Source organism: Synchiropus splendidus, chromosome 5, assembly GCF_027744825.2.
Source record: "Synchiropus splendidus isolate RoL2022-P1 chromosome 5, RoL_Sspl_1.0, whole genome shotgun sequence".
NCBI lineage: Eukaryota > Metazoa > Chordata > Actinopteri > Syngnathiformes > Callionymidae > Synchiropus > Synchiropus splendidus.
The window spans coordinates 4,675,135-4,693,828 of NC_071338.1; the positions used below are offsets into that span (position 1 = coordinate 4,675,135).

Below are 18,694 nucleotides of genomic sequence, written 5' to 3' on the forward strand. Positions count from 1 at the left end.
TCAAACATGGATAAACTTTATACACACACAAGGGTCACCTGCAAAACAAACAACATTGTCAACAAATAGCTCAAATGAAGATTTGTAACACGGCTAGAGTGATGTGAATTCATCTTGTGTAGCTGTTGAGGTCCTGGAGGGTGTAGGTTGCCACGGAGTCCAACAACCACGCTCGAGTCACAACTGTTGCTTGTACACCTGAGGTGAGAAGAATATTCAATTAAAAACTGAGCAGCATTTTATTCTATTGACTATACATTGAGTCAGTGTTTTCAAACTTGTCTAAGCCACAGCAGAAATTCCCTTTTAATTTGTGAAGCCATAAAGTGTCCGTAGCCCTCTACCAGGGCTTGGCATCATGGTTTAACCTCTGGGCATTGAGCCAAAGCTGAGGAGAACATGCACTTCCATAAGCAGTCCTGTTTCTCCCCTGATCTCAGACATGTGTAGCACAATGTCTGCATTTTATTGTCAAACCGGATGCGACAAGGTTGGCGTGGGGTCACCGGTGCACCTGAATGTGCGTGCTTCTGGAGCGTCGTTGACGCCTCCTTGGCAGCTTCCTGCCGCGCAGCTGCCTCCTCCAGCACCCAGAGTAGATCTGACTCAACAACACGACTGTCGTCCGGTCGCTCGGATTTGTTTTATTTTAATTAGATGAGGGCACAGGTGCGCTCGTCTTTTGTAGGTGGAGGCACACTGCCCCCTGCTGGGTGAAGAGCACATTACTTTGGCTTAGTGGCCGGGCAGATCCCCGCGCTTATGCCATGATGCAAAGCCTTGGTAGAGGGCAGAGCACGCTGATGTAACACTGGTGGTTAAGGTCATTGGAATAAGTTGGCATGCTATTTGCAGAAAATTTATTTGTTTCAGACAGTCTTATAAAACGGGATGGAAGGGATGGCAAAAACAAAGCCACCATTTTATTTCAAAATCACAGTTTTAATTTTATCATGATCCAACTCATACCTCTGAATCTAATTTGCAAGTTCCTGCTCAGCGAAAGCAATGTGCACGACAGTCCTTAAAAATACAAATGGCTAATGCCTACATGCAACACTCGGGAAGAGCAGAACAAAATTGATGGAAATATTCCTGTTCTGCTTAAAATGTGGTCAGAATATGGGAACTTTCTTTCACTGTGAGGAAAGGAAAGTGCTTTCTAAAAGATATTTTCTTGCTCCAACGTAGGGGTGAGGATGGACTATTAATAAGGAACATTACTACCCTCCGCAACACGCTGTACCACTTTGAAAGATGTACTTTGGGGTTTTTGAACAATTTTTCAGTTTTATTCAGTTATTTGTGTTATTACTCTGTATTTGCAATTAGTCTTACAGACCACACATAAGATTTTGCATGACCCTTTTTACTGTAATCGTGGCAAAAAAAAAAAAAAAAAAAATCATAAAAATATTGGGGCAGGAAAAAAAAATCAACTAAGACCAATGAACAGATTTTTGCCAACATATGCAAAGAACCTAGACATACCGAAAGGTAATCAACAGTAATAACCAAAAAGAACAAAAAGATCAAACTGATCATTCAACCTGATTATTAATGATGCCGCAGCTTTATACCATATTTCTATTCTGCTTCGTAGTAGTTTCAAACATTGATTCACCTAGCTTGCTTCGTGACAATTATTCTTTATGAGTTTACATTTTGGAGCACATTTATTTGGTGTTGCGGGTAGGTGAAGGAACCTTCAATCATTCTATCATGAAGGTCAAATAAGAGGCGCATCAGGTTTAATAACAACTCAGTAGCGCTTTTGATCTGCTTGTGTGACAAATGCTCAGTGCCCTTGGCAAAGATTTATAGAATGTGACTGGAACAATCCGTACTATATCTTCACTTTGGCGATGATCTAATGTTGTCACATCACACATGACTGTCTCCAGACAAATTGGTACTGAGAAATTGCTGCTGTAAGTAACACTCACAATTTCTCTTTTTCTGCAGAAATGATGATCTCTGAGGCCTGGTTTCTACCAAACCAGGCATTATTACTAAAACAACATCGCCCAATTCTGCCAGAGGCAATGAGAGACAGCATCACTGCATAGACCTGGTTTCACCAGATATGAAGTTTCACACAGTCTACTGTTGCTGTATAAACATGGTATTGCTCTGGACAAAATGACCGATGAAGTTAGGGAGGAGTTGCCATGGCCATGATGTTTGCTGGTGATACGGTGATCTATAGTGAGAGTGAAAATGAAGCTGAAGAGAAGAGGAATGAAGCTCAGTGGAACCAAGACAGAATACATGTTTGTGAATGACAGAGAGAGAGCTAGGAGGACAGGAGAGACCGGGAAAATGCTGGAAGAACGTTAGAAATGGAAGTCAACGAAAACTCATTGTATTTTAAGTCAAGAGTTACCGAAAACACTTTAGTCATTCTTTTCAGTCCAGTAACACTTACTTTTCAGTTGAAAATTCATGTTTTACATCTATTAGAAACACAAACAAAATAATAACGGTGTTAAATGTAAACCATGAAATGTCAGACCTCTACATCTGCCCTAAACGCAACAGCAGTCGCAGTAATGCTCCGGCACGCAGTCCCATTAAAAACCAGAGGACACCTAACTAGAGGATACTTCTGCCGGCATAGACCTGTAGCGCTTCCTCTTGTGCAGTTAACAAAACCGAGAAGGGAGGTTTTTTTCGTTCTTGCAAAACGTTTTTGCATTGTTTTTATTGCCACAAAGACAAGAAGCAGAGTTAGAAGAGGCAGAGGTGGAGACACTTGGTTGACAGAAAACATCCCAAGGCACACCACCAAAGGAACCTGGTCAAAGCACAATTGTGCATAGTTGAAAATCCAGTAGATTTAAATTTGTGAATAATTACAGCTAGTGACTCTCTTTGTTGAAACTAAATGTATTTGTTTAAAAATGTCTCCAGAAAGGGGTGGGTTATATGACAACATGCATATTTATTTATTTTAAATAACCATTTCAATTTCATCATAATTTCACATGACTTGTCATTGTTCTAGTTTGGGGAATTTCAAGACCAAATTTTAACATTCTTTACCTCAACTTCATAACAATGATTATTTATCTCTTTACATCTTGGTTTGTATTTATTTAATTCAGCATTTAGTTTTCGGCACGAAATGGAACAAACGAGTGTCAAAGTGAAGTGAAATGTGTGAGTGAAATGAAGTGAGACGTCGCGTTAGACTTTAGCTCTGCAGTACAGACTGTCTTAGGCCTCACGGTTTTGACAAGGAACTTCATGCCCCCACTCTCATACACAGTCTCTTTAAAGACTGCCTTTTCACTCTGTCAATAGGTAGATGGGTGAAATTCATACAATGACTGATGGGTCTTCCCACCTGTAACTTGGGGTACAACAGATCAAAAATCTCACGGTTTAGACAGTATCAAGATTTGGGCTCACAGATTGGATCATTTTTTGGATCACCAAGAAAATAAAAAAAAACAAAAAGACTAAACAAATATAACTTAGTCCAAAAATCAATTTGCCCATAAAATAAAGCAACGGTACACAACTTAAAGCACAAAACAAGGTACAGCACATGTTCAGTCTGTTTGAAGATCAGAATGAAAGAAACATTGACAAAGTTTGTGTAGCTGAGACAAGGGCATAAAACATAAGACAAAGGTGAAGACTCACTGCTGTGTGTGGACAACCACAACTCAGGCCGGGACTGGACAATGACCAACTGAACAGACTTGTGCTGGAAGGAAACAAAACAAAGGAAAGATGCAAAATGAAGCATGAATGTTCCCCATCGACTGGCTAATTTAAACATGCAAAGCTTGCTCAGTAATTAGGACGTGCAAAGGTCAATGATAGAAGGAGAAATATTTTGAACACATTTAAAACCTACAAAACCTCTTCAGCGTCCAGATTTAAGCAATATATCGTATCCTATTGTGAGCTGAATATTGTGTCGTATCATGAGATTAGTGTATTGCAAGCAAACTGTCTCACATGGGGCGCTAACGGTATAACACTAGAAGTTAGGGACCATCAACAAATTCGCACTCATTTGTGAAATCATCAATCAAGCCAATGAAAAACCTTTATTTTAGGAAAGAGAATCATGGATTTTTATCTGTAATCCCAGAAAAAAATTACTTAATTGCCACTTTATATAATAGGTTTGAGAATTTAATATGGATTAATAAATGGTTTATTTGATGATAATTCATTAACATTATTTCTAATATTTCTATAATAGCATTGAGGAAATTAGTCTACATGGGTCCATAGTTAACCTGTTAAGAGACATGAGATACATCGGGGACAGAAGACAGACAGCACAATGCACAACAACTGACCACTTATGACAATTAAGACTTCAACTTCAACAGGTAAGTTTCATCCTAAAACAGTTGGCCTTTCAAAACAGACTGTAGTGTGCCAGAAAAATCGATTTATTTATTGTTTTGCCCATATGGCCCATCCCTAGTGTGGACTCATCTTCTGACCACTGGCTTCACCAAAACAAGGCAATCTCACCTGGTTAGTTTTGAAGAGAAGTGGGTCTTTGACCACTGCTGCTCCACATTGCTCAACCATCCATTCCATTTCATCTGAGAAGGATACACACACAGGTCACTTTCAAAGAACTAGTGCTAATTTAGACGGAGAGTTGTTCCGTTTGTATGGTAGGTCAAATCAATGTTACATGCTGAACAGGGCTTCTCTAATCGGCTGTCTTTTCTACCAGCAGCAAACTGGACAATGCTGTGAATTTTTTCTTTGCATTATATTTCAAACGATATACAATGCAAACACAACAAAACAAAGATAATGTGGTAATTTGGGCTGGTCAATAAATTGATTTGTCAACTCAATCAGAATTGTGTGTTCTTTTGAACGATAGGTCAAAAAATGAAATTGAGTCAAATAAATGTTTCCTTTCCTTTTTCCTTTTCGATGCTGTAGTGTCAGAACCTCACAGGAGTAGAAACTCATGCAGCGTTCGGAGACACAGCCGTGATAGCTACATGTTGGAGATATTCCAAAAACCATTATTATTAAACCAAGATTTGGGAGTGGATCAGTCGTAAAGAACACAGAACGTTCCTTGTGTCACGCTGCATGATCTATAACTCAAGGTGGCGCAAGGACCTCAGATGGGAGCTGACGATCAGGTCCCTCATCACGAAGGCCCAGCAGAGAATGTTCTTCTTGTGGCAGCTAAGGAAACAACTGCCAACAAAGTTGCTGGTGGAGTTCTACACAGCCATCGTCACCTCCTTGATCACTGTGTGGTACAGCAGCGCCACCTCCAGGGACAAAGGCAGACTGCATCGCATTGTGCGTTCTGCTGAGAAGGTGATCGGCTGCAGTCTGCCACCTCTTCATTAACTATACGTCTTCAGGACCCAGACACGTGCAGGTGGGATCAGAGCCAACCCTTCTCATCCTGGTCATGGACCATTTGTCCCACTTCCCTCTGGCAGGAGGCGGCAGTCAATCAGGAACAGCTTCTTCCCCTCGGCTGTCACATTGATGAATTTGTGAACAGCCCTTGTTGTTTGTGGGTTATTTATTATAAGTTGTTGTTTCAGTTTATTTTATTTTATTATGATAAGTACTATTATTATGTTTTTGACTGCACTTTCCTAGTTGGTGGGATCCCCACTGACCATGGCAATAAAGCCGATCATGATTCTGAAGCTCCAGAGAGACCGCAGAAGGAGCACTCAAGTATACAAGTTTCATCATCAAAGGCTAAACATGTTTGAGATGTGACCATCATAGCTGATTACATCAGAACCACTTGATGATGATCCACTTGTGCCCACAGAGTTCAGCCTTACTATACAGTATAAGCCTATGTGTCAGGTGACCTGGAACTTAAAGAAAGGGTAGATGACAAAGACGAAGTAGTCCTACAACTCAAATAACTAGTTCGCATTACTCTTGAAGGAGCATAAAATGTTTGGCTGTTGTACAACAAAAACAGGAAAACACTGCAACTGACTCAGTACATTTTGGCACTAGTGGCATTTAGTGAATTTACTTCTTTTTTATCTTATTTGTTTTTCAAGATGCTTATTCTTTATTGTATTCAATCACACAAAGTCAATGAAGTCTTTTACAGTTTTACCCAAATTGGCCATCAATCCAAGTGGCTGCTGTCAGGTGGTTCAAAAGCATTTTAAGAGCACCAAACACCCAAACCAAGGCTGCCGTGTGAAGTTTAGTCATGTGGTCAATAACATTTCCATGACCCATTGATTCATTGACCACAGTTGGTGGAGTTCTTTGCTGATTGTAGATACTAAGGATGCACGCAGTAATGATACCCAACGTTCAAACAAATGTAGTTTCAATTTCTCACAAAATCTGACTAAATGATTATTTATTCGTGCATTCAATTATAAAATGCATGATACTCATCTGACTTCACCTTGGGAACCAAACATTTTCTTAATAGAAGTCATTGCTTACCAATAGTCATGTCTGTAAAAGGCCCTTGGAAGCAGACCTTGTAGCCTTTCATCAGAAGCTGGAGGGAGCGAAAAATGAACACGGTCAAAGCAAATCCGAAAAAAAAATTTGTATTAGATGGACATTTAGAGGTAAATTGAGATTATTATTATGACCTTTATTTACAGTAAATTAATACAGCACTTAGTACAATTTTCTGTCTCTACTGTGAATAAGAGTTGTTTTTTTTCTGCTATTACTGGTCCAGTATATAAATGGTTTGAGCATGTGTTGCTTCATTCTGTTTCAGTTATGTTCCCCTTGACATATTGACTTCAATGGCTGATTGCTACATCATCACTAAAAAAGGTGCAATACAGATTTAAACACACTTATTGGTAAGGTCTACTCCTATCATTGATCAGGCATAATATGAACGATAATTGTTTGACTAAAAAACAATAACACACCACTGGAGGAAGTGAACAACACACAAGGAATCACAGCTTAATATTCCCATTTTAGGGTCTTACATGACTTTCGTCACTGGTTCGAGCTCTCATTGGACCAAGGTGGTTATGTCCATTCACAACGTCACCTTTCACTTCAAAGGGTTGCTAATAAAAACAGAAAGAGAAAAGTGAGGGAGCAACCTCTTTGAATGAAAATAAATACATCCTTTTTTTAAAATACTGCTGAAATCTTCTTTGTAACAATTGACTTCAGCGACATGAAGGTAGGGCTAATATTGAATTTAATGGACAGATTATTCAAGCCACAGATGTGTCTCCAAGACAGGCCTCAAAATCCTCATCTAATTACTTTATAGATTGGAAGTCTGCGTGGTAGTGCATTACAGGGAGAAACAGAATAAGAAAATGCAGTCATCAGGCTGAATGGATGAACAGTAAATCATTTACACTTTTATGCACAAAGGCAGCCATACCTCATCAAGGAATTTCTTTTGTCTGAAGCACTCAGAAATCCCTGTGGAGTGAACATTAAGAGCTGATGAGCCTAAATTGTTAACAAGCGAAGATCAGATCAGTGGCAAATGTGAAGATGTAAAAATGACTGAAGGTTGGCTGATCACTCATCGGCTTATAAAGTGACGGAAAAAGTTGGACACCCGTAAAATTTGACGTGATCTCAAATAAAGTCTAATGAAAAACCTGGGAAAATGTGTTAAGGATTCCTGCCATTAACTCAAAGTAGAATGCATGGGGAGCCCGAGAACGTTTTCCCACCACTGTAACTCTATAAAAGAACACTGATGCATTATTCTTTAATTGATTGACTTGCTGTCAAGTCCATCACTATGTGTCACAGTATCTCACCCAAATACCATAATAAAAAATGTACATTACAACTGTCCTATAAATGGTTTGCTGTTATACATAAAGTATTTGTTGGTGTGGCATTATCTGTCTCAGTTGATGTTCGGTTGTGTGCCACTAAACTTGCTGCACTCGGAGATTGACCATGCCATGACATTAAAAAAAAAAAAAAAAAAAAAAACATATTATAGGAAATGTTGGCAGTGACATGGTAAATATGATACAGATCTATATGAATGACTTGTTAACACAATAAGAATAATAATAATAATAATAATAATAATAATATTATTATACCAGACTTTGAGACTACTGGGTCGGCCCAATATGGGTAACACCAGGAGAATCCAAGACCAGGTCCACAGACTAATGAGAACACAGGAGACCATGAAAAAGGCTGGTCTCAACAACAAGTTTACAAAGTAGTCTAAGAAAATGAATGGTTGTCACTGACTGTCACTGTTTGTGCGTTTGGTCTGTTCTTTTTTTATACAATGACCTCAACAATGGTGTACAGCTGTATGGAAAGTACCTGAAAGTTGATTAATGTGATGGTAATTGATACTCACAATGGAAGCTAACCACCCACTTCCTGCTCGAGATACCTTGGAAGTACTTGAGTGTTCGCTCACACACCAACTGCTCATCTTGAGGGGAGATCACAATTAGAACATGTCAGTGACACCTTTGGCATCTGTCTTTGGAATAAATACTGTCATCAATAATTTCTTTTATAAGAAAAACATGTATATGTCATACAACATTTAGCAGCTCAGCCAAAAGAGACAAATACTGAGCCTGTAAAACTCATCAAACTCCAAACCCTCAAAAATCATTGGGACATTTGTCAAGTCTGCTGCTGTCAGAGCAGAAAAACCCAAAGTTCCAGCTTGTGTGTGTGCGTTTTTTTATGCAGCAGGTCATGTGACAGGAAGTAATGTATATCTTTAGAATGTCCACAAATACAAATGAACATAAATAAAAAATAGCATAATAATAATAATAATACCACCAATGTCAGTTATGCAAATGACAAACCTTGGTTCACCCTGAAAGTCAGCCAGATTAGAGTGGAGAAAAAGGCCGGTGGCAAGAGTGGGGACAGGAAGTGATATTAACAGCTGAGGTATCGGTTAAGGAGGGAGCTGAAGAAAGCTATGGCTGTATATTCCGATAAACTTAGGCAGCAGTTCTCAGCCAATGACTCAAGTGCAGTGTGGAGAGGGCTCAAGGCAGTCACAAACTACAGGGCATGTTCACCTTCCACTCTGACCAACCTCACTCTTGGGCAGGACTTGAATGAATTACCGTTGTTTCGAGCAGCCATTTTGCCGCAACACCTCTGTGGACTCTCCCTAACCTTTCCACTTTGCAGCAAAGGACTGTAGCGTCTCTTGGTGAAACAACAATGAAAAACAGTCACTGACGAGCCACACCCACTTGTTCCCCTCATTCTCTTGACATTCTGGAGCAGGCCGTACTCCATCAGTTTAGGAAGCTGAACCCTCGGAACAGACAGAGTTTCCTGCTATCCTGAAGCATTGTGCCAATGAACAAGCTCAGGTGTTCACAGACATCTTCAATGCATCCTCGGAAGTCCTGTCATGTTCCAGCCTGCTTTAAATCCTTCACTATTGTTCCCGTCTCAATGAAACCAAGGTTAACAGGACTGAATGACTACAGACCAGGGGTACTGATGTCTGTGGTCATTAAATCCTTTGAGCGCCTGGTTCGATTCCACCTGAAATCGATCACTGCTCCCTTCCTGGATTCAATGCAGTTTGCCTACCGAGCAAACAGATCAGTAGATTATGCAGTTAACCAGGCCCTTCATTTCTTTCTGAGGAACCTGGACTCCCCAGGAACCTATGCCTGGATCCTGTTCATGGCCTCAGCTCAGCTTTCAATACGATTCTCAAGACAAGCTTGGTCAGCTCAACGTGCCTGACTACCACTGAAGGTGGATTACGGACTTCCTGAGTGGCTGTAGCCAGTGCGTGCAGCTGGGGACAACTGTATCAGACACTCGGACCCTCAACATTGGGTTTCCTCAGGGCTGTGTACTCTCTCCATGGCTCTTCTCACTGCTGCACCTCCAGCCACCAGTCCGTTAAGATGACCATGTTTGCGGATGACACCACCATTATCAGGCTCATCTCAGATGGAAATGAGTCCACTTACATAAGAGATGGACTGGCTGGTGTCCTGGTGCAGCCACAACAACCTCAGGAATACGATCAGGAATAGTTTGATGAGTCATGGCATTTTGGTGGGCTCACTGGCTGTTGGACAAGCAAGCCTTGGTAGTCCATACAACATCATGCTACCACAGAGGCCAAGGGAGAGAGAAGAGGCAGATCATCCAGGGTGAGTTCCGGGCAGAAGTGGAGGAGAAGTGCCGCAGCTGAACGGTGGCCATATGCTACTGTGGACCTTGCATGGAGCTGATGTTCCCAGATAATATCACGAGCACAACACTCAGGGTGGACATGGTCTGAACATCCGGGAGTTCAAAGCAAGTGGGGCGACAGGAACTAACAATCCGTTGGGAAAACTGGATTAAGGCAGCCGGGCGAAGTAACTGGAGCAGGCTGAGGCCTGCAGGCTGAGTTGTTAGAAGCCGGTTGCAAGCCATTCATGGTTGGCCACAGAGGATTGCCAGGGCAGAGTCTGCACCCAACACTTAACACCTTCGGAACCAGTGGCTTACAGGTGATAAAAGCCACCATGAACATCAGTGAGGCAGCAGAGAAATTTGATGGTGGAGTGCGCTGCTTAGACACAAGTCTGATCAACCCTGGCTCTGCGCCCAGGTGAAGGTGTCCAAAGATGAGACTCAAAAACACTCTTGATCAGTGAACATGTGTCCTAGCTGCACCCTGAAGGGGATTCAAATACTGTAACTGTCACCATTCTCACATTATTATATAGGCTATTTTTATTTCTGAATTTGGATCACGCTGACTGATTATGACTGGGGCCTGTTTTAAGTTACATAGAAGTAATCTATTTGTTCATTTGAAGAATGTAGAGCCATTCAGATATGGACAGTACTGCTACGAAAGATGCATTAAAAAAGAAGAAGAATTCATTATTTTCCATTTGCTGTATCTCTGGTTCCAGACACACTATCAAGGAAAACACACCCACCTGTGCACATGATGACATGGGTGACGTCTGTTGTTACCCGGGAAACCACACAAGCATTGACTTGCTTGGCAAACATTTTCACCATTTTCTGTCAACAGAGCAGCAAGGTTATTGTGCTCACCATCTTAATGTAGTCACCAGGTTCTCATTCATCGAAAAAGAACACACCCGCTCCAATGGCTCTAGTCCAGATGACACCAGAGTCAATTTCACTTTCTGTCTATCCTGTTCTCTGGTGCCTCCCCTATCTTCTGAAAATGAAATGGACTTCTTTTCAGTTTTTGGAGCCATAGGTGACAAAGAAGTTACAGTTCCATTCTGCTGCAGGGCATTCAAAGGTTGCACAGCTGAAAGTAGAGAAAGGGAAATATCAGTGTTTGACGAGCAATTATGAATTACAAATGTCATGCCAGCTTTAATCAGAGTATCACAAATCGATAGTGAGGACAATTCAAACACATTTTAATATAACACATTTTCAAGAAGCCAAAAACAGAAAAAAAATGCAGAATGCAGCAACTATTCTGTCAAAAGGACAACTGAAAACATTTCATTTGTGGACTGGTGCCTGAGAAACCACCTCCAGAACAATGCAGGTAAAACCAAGGTGCTGGTGGTGGACCTCTGCTCCTTACAGATATACAGTATCATACTTGGATTATGTTTGAGGCTCCAAGTGAGTTTTAACAGACCCAAATGGACCTTGCTTACAAGTAGAATTAAATAACATCTGACAACCTCTGGGCTTATACTAGAGTGAGACATCTGTCAGCTTACCAGGGAATGTTGTATGGTCCTCCTGCTTTTCCTGGAGAACTTCAGTGACCAGACCAATGAGCTTCTTCAGCGTCAGCAGATCGTTCTGCATTTCTATCTTCTGCTGAGTAAAAACAAACAAAAAAAACAGTTAAGTTAATGTGTAAATTAATGTATGAATGTGAAGACCCGGAGCTCAGCTAAAGACAGAGGACCATGGAGAAGAACAATTACTATAGCCTTGACAACTGAATTACTATTACACTCAGGTAGATTGAAGATGTCTTCATAGCATCATTCTTCCTAAAATAAAAAAACAGCTGTGTGAAGCCCAGATTTGTTTTTTGTTTTGTGTGTTAGTCATACATAAATATTTCAAGCAAAATGGAACCTTAGCACACACACACAAATTGTGAGACAAACATTCAAAATAGGAAATCAGTGTTTTATTGCTTCTCTATACCTATTTTTGTTCTGTTTTTTAAGAAAACTTACTTGGCTTAACATGGACAACACCACAACTCTCCACACCTCTCCCTCTCACCTGGAGGAGGCTGGGAGCACTGTGACAATTACGTTCTTTGATTTCACCATCCTCTCTGCTTGGGGGACAAGCTGAATCAGGCTGGTGTGAACATACAAGCTAATTAGTGGACTGTCCAACTAGTAGACAACAGTACGCAAGGACCGGGAATTGTGTGTCGGACACGCAGCTTTACTGCACTGGGGCATCGCAGGGTATGGTCCTGGCTACTTTCCTCTTCACCCACTACACCACAGACTTTACCCACAACACCTCATCCTGACACCTGCAGAAGTACTCCCACGACAACTCCATGTGATCAATGGTTTTTTGGTGCTGTGTGCTGTGCAGCTGTGTACTGGTCCGCACTCTGGACTCAGTGGAATAGGTGTGAGACAGGAGGACTGTGGACAAGCTGTCATCCATATGATGGCCAACCTGTCTCAAGCCCTGAAGGACATTCTGATGACACTCGGCAGCACCTTCAGTGGCAGACCCACCATTGCTGTCTTTAATGTCTTAACTGTTAACACATTGAATTTCTCCACTGTGGGACAAATAAAGGTTATCTAATTTAATCTAAAACACTTACCTGGGTTACAAGGACATCACTGGAAAACTGGGATGAGTCCATGTAAACATTGTTATGATGACCCAGTGCTTCAGCTGCAGAAATGGAGAGCACAATGTAAACCTATGTTATAAAATTGATGCAACGTGGAGCAGTGCAGTACAGTGATAATGCTATAGTATTAGTACAACAGTATAGTGCTACATGTTTACAAATGTCAGCAGACGTAATGTGACCATGTATGCAAAGTCTTGAGAAATATGTGTGTGTATGATGTAAATCAATTGTCTTCATGACGCTATTATTTTTATACAATGTTATAACATAGTTATATAGTTATAATAGTTATTACAAGGAAACTGTCTTAATTGAAATGTTGGTATAAATAAAATCATCTCCATCTTCTGGCAGAGGGAAATCTGATACATTATTAATAACACATCATAGCATACAATACCATGATTGTATTTTATCCCGGTTGTCCCAAATGATTTTGTCTTAGAACTCCACTTAACCTTATCTGTTGGTGCATACATTCAGCCCCCAAGAGGTTTATTCATCATTCAGTTAAAATAGCAATACATTTTTCAATGCTGTTAATTCATTATAAAATGTGTTTTTTTAAACAGTCTCTTTGTTACTGTTTGAAGTGTTGAACTCACAAGTGAAAAAAATCTTAATACGAAATACAAAAACCTCTCAATACGAAACCCATCTAAGCACATGATAAACATAGCATAAATTGAAGAACCATACTAGTGGTGAATTCCACAATCCACAATTCCAATTTGGATAATAACATGGAATACGTGCACATGCAGTTTGCAATTTTGAACTTACCCATAGCTGGTGGGTCAAACAAGTCAACCGAGGCTTGGCTGGACTGAACATAGTCAGGACTGGAGCACGAAGGTGCAAGGCACTGCTGCTCTTCTGTAACAACTCCAGTTCTTTCAGCACCCTGTTTTCTGTCATTGTCATCGTGAGGATCGTGAGCAGATACTTCCAAAATCTGGACAAGAGCTGGTAAGTCATTGTCACATTTTTCAGACCCTGATGGGGACTCAAGCCTCAAGGGTTCCTTTCGTTGGTTTTGGTTGGCGGGAAGAACACCCAGTGACTGACTGAGCCTGTTGGTTCTCACAGAATCGTGCGAGGCATCAAGACCATCATGGATCAACGAGTACACATTTAGGAGACCAGCATGGGTTTCTTGTGACAGTTCATTCTGCACTCCTTTCACAATATCCAATGAAGCAGAATTCTGCATGCTGTCAGGGGCATCTTGTGAGAGTGGCTCAAGAGAAATACGCTTAACAGCCTGATGGTAGAGTCCTGAATCACCAATCTGGGTTACACTGGAGCAAGGAGAACTATGCGACAACAGTTTAGACACCTTATTAGGGCTCAGGCTACTTCTGGAGTCCTGTTCAGGACTGCACGCGAGCCCAGAAGGCTGCGCTTGATCATCTTCTGCTTCAATGTTGGAAGGCGGGATCAGAGCACTACAATTTGAGTTGTCAACATCTCCTACAGAAGATTGAGATGTAGTTTTGACACATTTGCTCTTAGAGCTGGTAGCATCGCCCTCCACTGTTTCATTAATGAGCACTGGCTTTTCACCGACACTAGGACTTCTCTTCTCACTGGGATCTCCAAGATGGAAAGACTTCCGTTTTGTGGATTTGAAGCTTTTAACAAGCTGCTCTGTGTCCATCTCACTATCGTTCTTGTCCTCTTCACTTTCATTTCGAGTCTCTGTAGTTTCACTCACATGCACAATGCTACCCTTAGGCTGCTGATACGTTACAGCTTTGCCTGTAGCTGAACCAGGGGATGGAGAAACAATCTTGCATAGACTTTTATCCGCTAGAGGTGTTACTGCTTCGTTTTCATCCATGTTTTCGATTCCTTGCATGTAATTATCACATATACAACCATTCCTTTGGTCACTTGAGAGTATGCTCAGAGGTTTGACCTGAAGTTGTGCTTTGTCCGATTTGCTGTTTTTTCTCATTGATTCTGGGGCATTCTTGTCTTTGAAGGCCTCATTAAATTGAAACCGGCTGCTACTCCTGGTAGTTGTCCTCATAGTAGTTTCCTCACTGCTAGGATAATTCTCAATATGGATTTGGACGACTTCAGCCTGGACATTAGCCTTTGGAATAGTTTCTTGATAATCTATTTGCTCCAGGACAAGAGGCTTTGACACTTGGACACCTTTCCCTTGCCTTTTATCAGTTTTTTTTGGCATGCAATTTCCCTCTCGCTTGGGAACTTTCAAATTGCTGTCGAACTCCTGCAGTGTGTTGCGCTTCCTTTTACTCGAACGGCGAGGTTGACGCGAAGCACGATCTTCATCATGACACTTGTGGGCTTCATTTTCTAGAAATTTGTCAACCATGATTCTTTCATTGATCTTTTTTGTCTCGTCGCGCCCAGTCTCACATGCAGCTCTCTCAACATGGCTGCAGGTTTCATTTTCCAGTTGTTCATTGGCCTCAACATTATGACAATTTCTTACAGACTGACTAGCACCAGAAAACTTCTCCAGGTTTGATATACTCTTTGGTCTACTGGGTGTTGGTGTTTTCTGAGGATGGAAACTAAATCTGTTAGCTCTTCGCCCTCGTTTGTAAACTGCCCCAAATACCTGCTCTTCCAGGACCTTAGCTTGATCCCCTTTACTAGAAGAATTGACTTCCACATTATACAATTTTATGTCAAGCGTTGAAGTGGAACTGTCTGAGTAGTTTGCTTCTTCTGTTGACTTTTCCAGTCCAAGCACTCCCTCTGCTGGAACTTTCGAGAGCCACATCGCAACTTTCTCCATACTCTTCTTCCGTTTCTGCTCTAGGACATGCTCTGGCTCTTTAGCCTGCTTCTTCCGAGCACACCTTCTCCTTGTTCGGCCATCCAGCTGACCTGACGTGATTATTACTGAAGCCCCAGCCTCACATTCAGAATGGATCGCCTTGTGTCCAGTTGGGAGATATGAAATAGCATTTTTGTCACCTTCTTCAATTTCTTTGCTTTTTATAAGTGCTTCGTTGTTTTTCCAACCATCTGGCATGATTGCTGGACTTTGCTGTACAACGCCAAGTCCACAGTCTAAGCCATCAGGCTGACGGGCTGGATTGTCATCCTCGAATCCCATGACCAGTGCAAATCTATTCTGGGCTAGGAAACAGGAACAGTACAAAAGAGAGTCACCAGATGTTCATTTCACTTTCATCAGCCAATTATACTGAACGGTTGATCATATGCTTGACTTTTGCGTGTAGCAATATTTACTTGATAAGTGTTTAAGTGAGTCAGCATTTACAATTGACAAAAAAACTTCAGGCATTTCAAATGCAGTTTTTCACAGGTAATTAATGTATACAAATTGGTGTGTCTGGTGTACAATGAGGCAAGGTTGTTTGCATGCAACTTCACGCAATTCTGAATTAACCCAGTGGCACAGTACTGTATCTTTGAGGTTCCTCATTTGTACATAGCAATCAGTTCTGTTTTATTTAGTTTGCTAGTTTTTACATTATGGAAGGCATAGTAAGCACAGTACATACAGTAGAAGTGTCCCCCTCCTTTGAAAAAAAAAATGTGACCATGGTGATGTGGCTGCCTCTGTTGGCGAGAGAACGCTGGCATCGTTTTTCAGTGTTTGACACCCAGGTAGCGTTCAGAGTTGCAATGGCAATAAAAACCACTAATGATTAGGTCTTGACAGAATTCATGTGGACATAGCACATTAATAAGTCGTAGTTGAAGTCTTAAATGGGAGTTTGAAAAACTTTCTGGTGCCAAATAAAAGCTCAGTTCATTTCAAACTTTATTGAGACATGGCCTGTTAGTTCACAGGTCAGTGATCCACTTGGGGATAGGTGGACTTTAGGGGTTGTGTGTAATAAGGTACCACGATTTGTGTATTAGATGTCACGAGTTGAATGGAAATATGTACATGTATACATATGTTCATGGAATGTGCTACAAAGCAGTCATCAAGGCTGAAATCTCAGGATATGGACCAGAGATGTGCCTCATCTGGTGGATAAGTGGGAATAAAGCAAATAAAAATGCTTGGAAAAATATATTCCTCCTTACCTGCAACAGTAGATGGGGATCTAGTGAGGTCATCATGAGCAACTTCATGTTGGTCAGTTTTTCCATCTGATATTTCACACTGCTCACTTTCAATCTCACTGCATGTCCCGACACTGGTAACAGACGAATACAAAGACACACCGTGTCTTAATGAGTGTGAAATTGGGGAACAGTGATGGGTGCAATAGGTTTTGGCATTTTTTTTCTTACAATGAAAGCTCCTTATTCTTGGATAAACCAGTGAAATCTGAAAAAATAAAACAAGCAAAATTTTAAAACGATTACTACTTTCCCAATTTTCCATAACAAAACACATTTTCCTCACAGTTGAGGCCACTGTCTCTCTCGTAAGCTTGTATCATGTCTTGCAATCCAGTGACGAGCCGCTGAAATGCTGCGCTCTCTTGCAAGCTCCTAAGAAGATGAAAAACACACATGAAATGATGCAGGTGATGCAAATAAGTTGGACTCCTATATTAAGCCTTCATACCTTTTGGTTACTTTTGTTTTACACACTGGACAAGCTGCTCTACGTTGTTTGTTGCTTTCTAAAAGTTTCATCATACAAAATCTGAAATAAAGAAACAATGTCAGTTCACATGTAAAACATTATAAAAACACAAATTACTTTAAATGTGTAATATTTGGGTATTATAAGACTTTCGTGTTGTTGTGACCTCTTTTGTCAGTGCTAAGATAGGAAAGTTAACAGTTTTCCGCTTCTTCTCAGGCTAACACAGGAATTTTTTCTCTCACTTGAAACTCTGGGTTTTCAAGAAAATGGACACAGAAACTGAAGGATTACTCTGGAAAAGAGAGGTAAAACAAAGTAAGCAACACACAGGCTGCCACAAAAAAAAAAAAGAAATCACTAACACTAACTAAACTAATTCAATGGCTAAACTAAATGACTAACAGTACACACAGTTACAACCACTGTCAGGAAAAAATAAGGAAAAGTAGCACCAAGGGGCAGAAATGATACAAACTGTTCTTCAAACTGCTCCTTTTTTAATATTTAAATGTACGAAAAAATATTAACTGAATTGTATGTAATGTAGCAAAAATGCAGAAATACTTTGGTCACCCAAATGTAAATTGTAATGTTAAGTATCAAAAATGTGTTTGAGCAGATTGAAATAAAGATTCATTCATTAATAAACCCTAACCCTACTTATAATTTATAACCATTTGTCAGCCACGTTTTCCTGACATTTTCTGTTTATACAGTTTCATCCATACCACCAACTATGCACCATGGACCATTCAGATACATTGATCTAAACTATGGGAACCCCTGGTTGTTGTGTTTGGGTTTTCATTTCCTTTGTCAGTGAATTCCACATTTCCCATACACTCCCACCATTGAAGTGTACATTAGTCTCAGTGTGACTCTAGCATATGGTTGGTAGAAGGACCCTCTTTCTCTCTGCTCCTCCTCATCAGGAGTTAGTTTAACCTGTCTTTGAAGATGATCCAGTAGCAGTCCATTTCTGGCTCTGAACATGACCCACAGTGCTGGTCTATCTACTAGCTAGGTAACTTCAGTACTCTTGCTTTAGCAAACAGGTCATAGGTATGCGCTCTGTAATCTTCCTTGCACATTATTCTAACAGCCGTCTTCTGCAGCAGAAGCAGTTGTTTTGTGTTACTTTGGTAGGTGTTGTAAGTGTGGGAGTATCAGAGTTCAATACAGCTCTTTCATTTAAGTACGATTTGCATGTTTTCATTACACACTGTCTATATTTTTATTCTTATACAGCACACATTTTGATTAGAAAAAAACATGAATTTCTACTTTCAGGGTGAGTCGATTTATAACTAGCA

At 40.7% G+C, this 18,694-nt stretch overlaps 1 protein-coding gene across 5 annotated transcripts in view; it reads right to left on the reverse strand.

The window, feature by feature from the left end:
- LOC128758595 (breast cancer type 1 susceptibility protein homolog) overlaps positions 1–18,694 on the reverse strand; it is a 21,587-nt gene continuing 2,893 nt past the window's right edge. For 3 of the 5 annotated variants that reach the window (XM_053864710.1, XM_053864711.1, XM_053864709.1), the window contains exons 4-20: positions 17,358–17,438; positions 17,193–17,281; positions 17,078–17,114; positions 16,868–16,980; positions 13,604–15,943; positions 12,785–12,858; positions 11,691–11,793; positions 11,082–11,260; positions 10,914–11,001; positions 8,333–8,410; positions 7,373–7,413; positions 6,960–7,043; positions 6,448–6,505; positions 4,504–4,577; positions 3,652–3,715; positions 2,429–2,456; positions 1–198 (exon numbers count right to left, since the gene is read on the reverse strand). In XM_053864710.1, the coding sequence (XP_053720685.1) occupies positions 18–198; positions 2,429–2,456; positions 3,652–3,715; positions 4,504–4,577; positions 6,448–6,505; positions 6,960–7,043; positions 7,373–7,413; positions 8,333–8,410; positions 10,914–11,001; positions 11,082–11,260; positions 11,691–11,793; positions 12,785–12,858; positions 13,604–15,943; positions 16,868–16,980; positions 17,078–17,114; positions 17,193–17,281; positions 17,358–17,438 (3,712 nt within the window). In that variant the 3' untranslated portion in view covers positions 1–17. The remainder of the gene's footprint in view (positions 199–2,428; positions 2,457–3,651; positions 3,716–4,503; positions 4,578–6,447; positions 6,506–6,959; positions 7,044–7,372; positions 7,414–8,332; positions 8,411–10,913; positions 11,002–11,081; positions 11,261–11,690; positions 11,794–12,784; positions 12,859–13,603; positions 15,944–16,867; positions 16,981–17,077; positions 17,115–17,192; positions 17,282–17,357; positions 17,439–18,694) is intronic. The other 2 variants (XM_053864712.1, XM_053864714.1) reach the window with 2 other exon arrangements.